General features: G+C 25.5%; 1 protein-coding gene across 1 annotated transcript in view; it reads right to left on the bottom strand.

Annotated features, from left to right (window-relative positions):
- Nucleotides 1–214: 214 nt before the first annotated feature.
- The window catches only part of LOC117176974, a 7271-nt gene continuing 1163 nt past the window's right edge, over nucleotides 215–6322 (bottom strand). The window contains exon 2 of the mRNA XM_033367407.1: nucleotides 215–958. Within this exon, the coding sequence (XP_033223298.1) occupies nucleotides 377–958 (582 nt within the window). The 3' untranslated portion in view covers nucleotides 215–376. The remainder of the gene's footprint in view (nucleotides 959–6322) is intronic.

Raw genomic sequence — 6322 nt, 5'->3', positions numbered from 1 at the left:
AATCACAGGTATTTTATTTTTAAAAGTTTTTAACGTTGCAAGAAAAAGTATTGCGATTACTCCGTGAGTTTCTAATGCAAATGTTATAGTAGAATCGAAATCGCAACAATTCAAAAGTTAATTTTGCTGTTTTTTTAGTTTTTTAAAAAGGAACCGAATGGGGTCTTTACGGGTACTTTGTAGAGGCTCCATTCGGTTCCTTCGGTCCGCCAGGGTACATATACACAGAAAACTGTATTTTCACTTACTGTGCTCTTCGGTAGCTCACCTAATTACCTTAATAACCTTACTTTATCTCTAATTCGATGTAAAATTAACCAGGGATTCAAAATTTCGTATTCCCAACCATTAAAAAAAGTCTTCATTCTTATTGCTTCTAATCCTGGGCATCAGGGGTTCGAGCCTTGACCCTTTTTACCGAATTGATTACCGACTGAGTAGCTTCCATAAATTTGTCCAATTTCTCTTCTAATTGGTGAGAACCTTCACTAAGATTTTTCACCTGCTCAAAAAGTTTCTCATAGAGAACTAAGCTGTTCAAACGACTCGTCACTTCCGTCACTTTTTCTCTTACATCCTGGATCTGACCACTCTGTCTTTCCACTTTGGCTTCAATATGATCCATTTGAGTTTTTTCCTCAATCTTCTGTTTCCATATCAAACTATTCATTGCAGTTTGCCCTTCATTCAGTTTTTCAATTTTAGAAATGTAACCTGCACCCTCACTTTCAGTAACCACTCCGGCAAGAGGCCCAAGCAATTGGCCCAAAAGAGCAAGAAGTGCTCGTCGTTTTCTCAAATGTTGTTTTTTTGAGTCACTTCCAGATTCGTGGTTTATTTGAGCTAATTTTGCAAGATTTCCGAGGTCATTGGACAGAATTCTGGATAAGGCGATTTTTCTCTTAAGAAGATCAGGACGCAGCTGGGATTTGCATTCTTCAGGATTGTTGTTGTTAGACTGGAAAATAGGATTTTTAAAATAAATACACCTAAACCGCGTTTTATTGGCCTGCGGTTTAGTAAGTCCTAGAACTGATGGCACACGCAGTCTCGGAAGGGCCGCAGTGCGCGAGTACTTAGTCGAGTTTATTGCGCAATACGTCGCATTTGAATTGGAAACGGTTCAGGCGGCTCTGACTGTTTATGTTTCGATTCCCCTGAATCAAAAAAATTAATGTCTTTTTTAAATCATATTCAGAGGGTTCGCAAAACCCCTTGACGCTCCACGCATTTTATGAATTTTATTCAGAATCGTCAATATTCGGTGACTTAAATTGAAACTCAAAATTTCTCTTACTATTTAGATATATGATATAAACAAATAATTACTTTTTAAATATTATTCAATAAATCTGTTCTATAAGGTCCAGAAGAAAATACCTATAGAAATGAAAAATTGGGTTTTGCGAGTTATTGGTGCTAATTATGATTTTTCTTTAAAAAAATGCAAATTGTTTCTTATACATAAACTGTTACATTTTGTCAATAAAATACTTTTAAAAAATGGTTTAAACAATTTATTATTGTTTTTAGCAATTTTTTCTTAGAATAAAGTTAGAAAGTCGCGGTTATTTCCAGATTTTTCCATTTATTTTCCAATTTGCAGTTTGACTGAGGCAATAATCAATCAAATTTGAAATTATATTTGCTTAAACAATTTTTTAAATATTTATAAGTATATTCTCTTATAATAATACCAGAAAACTGCACTTTCTTCTAAAATTTTCCACTTTCGGTACACTTTTCAATTAGAGTGAGGTAATAATAATAATTCAAGTTAAAAAGTATAATTTTTGAAACAATTTATTATTATTATTACAATTCTCCTTAAATAATGCTAGAATGTTTACAGTTTTTTCTGAAATTTTCAAATTTTCATCCTCGAGCGAGGTGATAATTAATTGAACTGAAAAAACAACTGTTTAAACAAATGACTACTGTGAAGAATTATAATTTTATCGGAAAAGAAATAATTTGCGATATGGAACGTAAAATTTCGGAAAATAATTTGAATTTTGATCTATAAAAAGGGAATTTATATAAACCATCCCTGTTCCCAGTCAAAATTCGTCAGATTTGGAAAATTCCTTTTCTTAAATCAGAATTTATTCGAATTAAAAAATTCTTCTTCTTTAAAAATAAAAATTTATCAGAATTTAAAATTTCTATTTTCTACATTTTGGAAAAAGGGTGTTGATTTATTTCTGAATTGTAAACAAAAATGTTGTAAATAAATATATATTTCTGCTTTCTACCCATTTTCCACTTATAATTGGATAGTTATTAATACAGTTTGACCCAAATATTTTTTTAAAAGAAATTATTATTCATGATAACTCTCTTCTTATATAGTAATGCTGGATAGTTGCGATTTTTTCTAAAAATTTTAACTTTTTGTAAACATTTCACCCAAAGCGAGGTAATAAATAATTCAAGTAAAAATAAAAATTATTTAAAGAAATTATTACTGTAAATAATTATAATTTTGTCGTAGAAGGAAGAATTTGTGATATGCAATAGAAAATTAAAAAAAAATAATTTTAATTTATAAAAGGGGAATTTATATAAAGCAACCCTGTTTCCAGTCAAAATTCGTCAGATTTGCAAAATTCCTTTGCCTAAATCAGAATTTATGCAAATTTAAAAATTCTTCTGTTTTGAAAAAAATGTAATAGAATTTAAAACTTCTCTCTTCCACATTTTAGAATTTATTTCTGAATTGTAAAAAAAGGTTATAATTGGATAATAATTACTACGACTTGACAAAAATAACTGTTTAAGCAAATTATTATTTATAACAACTCTCTTCTTAAATAGAGATGCTAGCTAGTTGCGGGTTTTCCTAAACTTTTTCACTTTTTATAAATTTCTCGCCCAGGGCGACATGATAATTAATTTAAGTTAAAAAAATAATCGCTCAAAAAAATTATTGCTGTAAAGAATTATAATTTTTCCATTGAAGAAATAATTCGTTCTACATCAGAATTTATTCGAATTTAAAAATTCTTCATCTTTAAAAACAAGAATTTGCCGAAATTTAAAACTTCTCTCGTAAATATCGTAAATAAATATAATTCTTCTTTGGGACAGGGATTTTAAGAAATAAATTTAATTTTGATTTTTCACCATGGAATTTCGTATAGAAATATAATTTTTCCTTGATAAAGGTAATTTTCGACATAGAACAAAATTTTTTGAAAAATAATTGTAATTCTAATTTATAAAAATGGAATTAATATAAACAATCCCCGTTCCCAGTCAAGATTCGTCAGAGTTGGAAAATTTTTTGGTTTTCAATTCGAATTTATTTGAGTTTGAAAATTCTTCTTTTTAAAAAGAAAAATTTTCCAGAATTTGAAACATCTTTCTTCCAAATGTTAGAAAAAAGGTGTTTCCTTTTTCTGAATTGTAAAACAATGGTTGTAAATGAATATAATTCTAGTTTGGAACAAATAATTTTAGAAGTAAATTTAATTTAATTTTTGGAATAGGAAATTTTCGTAAAGAATTATTATGTTGTCTTGAAACAGATAATTTGCAATACGGAAGGGAAAATTAAAAAAATAATTTTAATTCTGATTTATAAAAAGAGAATTTATATGAACTTATATTTATTTGTATATAAAAATTCTTCTTTTTTTGAAAACAATCATTTTCCAGAATTTGAAACATCTCTCTTACAAATTTTAGAAAATGGGTGTTACTTTATTTCTAAATTATAATATAAAATTGAAAATATCTGCAAATCTTTCAAACTCTGCGAAATTTTTTCTAATTGTTTAAATTTAGTTTAGTTCATGTTAATACTTTGCAATGTTTTTAATATCTTTAAAATAGTTGAATAAATTTGATTTGGGATATTTTAAAATACCTTAAAGTATTTTTAATCCCGTTAAATTCCTTCAAATATTTAAATTAATAAAAAATTCCTTGGAATCTTTCAACCTGACCTAAAACATTTCCAAGCCTTGAAAAGCCTCTAATATCCATTTAAATTTTTTCAAAAGCTCTGAAGATTTTAAAACAAATTTTAAAATACCTTCAAATATTTAAAATCCTTCGAAATCTTTTGAAATCCTTGCCAATTTTTTAAATATAGCCTGGATCTTAAAATTCTTTAGAATCAATTTAAGTTGTTCAAGTTTATTGAATATACCCTAAGATATTTCAAATAATTCATAATCTTTTTGAATTATCTTGAAAAATAATACCTTAAAATTTGGTTAATTCTTTTAAATCTCTTAAAATTGTTTAAATCAATTAAAACATTCTTGGGAGATTTTAACACCTCTCAAAATGTTTAAAATCCTTTGAGATCTCTTAAAATCACTTGAAACTTTTTAAAGCTCTGGAAAATTCTTTTTAATATTTTGAAATATCTTTGAATATTTTTTATTCTCTAAAAGCCTTTGAAATCCCTTGAAAATTTTCTAAAAGCTCCTGAAAAGTTAAAAAAAATTTTTATAAATACCTCAAAATATTTGAGGTATTTTAAAATCCCTTAAAAGTTTTTTTTAAATAACCTAAAATGCTTAAACTTCGTTGGAACCACTTCAAATTATTAAATATACCCTAAGATATTTCAAAGAATTTATAAATTTTTGAATAATCTTGAAAAATAATATCCTAAAATTTTTTTAATTCTTTTAAATCCGTTAAAATTGTTTAAATCAATAACAATTTTCTTGGGAGATTTTAACACCTCCCAAAATGTTTAAAATCCTTTGCAATCTCTTAAAATCACTTAAAACTTTTTAAAGCTCTTGAAAATTCTTGTTAATATTTTTAAATATCTTTAAATATTTTTAATTCTCTAAAATCCTTTGAAATCCATTGCAAATTTTCTAAAAGATCCTGAACATTTAAAAAAAAAATTTATAAATACCTACAAATATTTTAAATATTTTGAAATCCCTTAAAAGTTGTTTGAAAAATAACCTAAGATCATTTAAGTTTTTTGGAAATCGATTCAAATTATTTAAAAATCTTTTAAATATACCCTAAGATATAATTCAAATAATTCATAATTTTTTGAATAATCTTGAAGAATGATATCTTAAATTTTTTAAATAATTCTATTAAATTTCTTAAAATTGTTCAAATAAATTAAAATTTTCTTGGGAGATTTTAACACATCCCAAAATCTTTAAAATCCTTCGAAATCTATTGGAATCATTTAGAACTTTTTAAAGCTTTCGAAAATTCTTTTTAATATTTTAAAATATCTTTAAAAAATTATATTCTCTAAAAGCCTTTGAAATCGATTGCAATTTTTCCAGAAGCTCTTGAAAATTATTTGAATAATTTTATAAATACCTTAAAATATATAGAATATTTTGAAATCTTTTGAAAGTTTTTTTTAATAAGCTGAAATGTTTAAAGTTCTTTGGCATCACTTCAAATTATTGAAAAATCTATAAAAAATACCCTGAGATATTTCAACAAATTTATAATCTTTTGAATGATCATGAAAAATAATATCCTAAAATTTTGTAATTCTTTTAAATCCCTTAAAATTGGTCAAATGAATTAAAATTTTCTTTAGAGATTTTAACACCTCCCAAAATGTTTAATATCCTTTGAACTCTGTTGGAATCACTTAAAACTTTTTAAAGCTCTTGAAAATTCTTTTTCATATTTTAAAATATTTTTAAATATTTTGAATTCACTAAAAGCCTTTGAAATCTATTGAAATTTTTCTAAAAGTTCTTGAACATTTGTTGAAAATGTTTATAACTACCTCAATATATTTGAAATATTTTAAAATCCCTTGCAAATTTTTTTCAAATTAACCTAAAATCTTGAAAGTTCTTTGGAATCACTTGAAATCATCAAAAAATCTATTAAATATACCCGAAGATTTTAAAATCATTTAAAATCTTTGGAAATGCCTTTTTTCTTGTTGAAATCAACTGTTTAATAATTTGTTTTTATTTGTTTAAAATTAATTAATTTAACTCGAAATTTGAGGATTTCATTCTTTACTTAAAAAAAGCTGCTTGAGTTGAAAATTTAAATATTTAGTTATAAATTCATTTTAGCTATACATATAGATTTGAAAATTGGGGAATTTATTTAAACAAAAGTAATTGTCCAATCAAAAAAATAAAAACATATCTGAATTCGGCTCAGCCATACGTCTAGGTATGGCCTTTAACGATACCTGAAGGTATCGTTAAAGGCTTTTATATTATAAACAATATCATTGTTTAAATAATAATTTTTTTCAATGATTCAAAAATCATCTAGAGATATGGATGAGAGACTTCAACGATACCTTCAGTTTTTTTCTGGGACAATTAGTTCGTTCTAGCTATAGTTC

This window comes from Belonocnema kinseyi, chromosome 7, assembly GCF_010883055.1.
Source record: "Belonocnema kinseyi isolate 2016_QV_RU_SX_M_011 chromosome 7, B_treatae_v1, whole genome shotgun sequence".
In the NCBI taxonomy this organism is placed as follows: domain Eukaryota; kingdom Metazoa; phylum Arthropoda; class Insecta; order Hymenoptera; family Cynipidae; genus Belonocnema; species Belonocnema kinseyi.
This window is presented reverse-complemented; position numbering and strand designations above follow the sequence as displayed.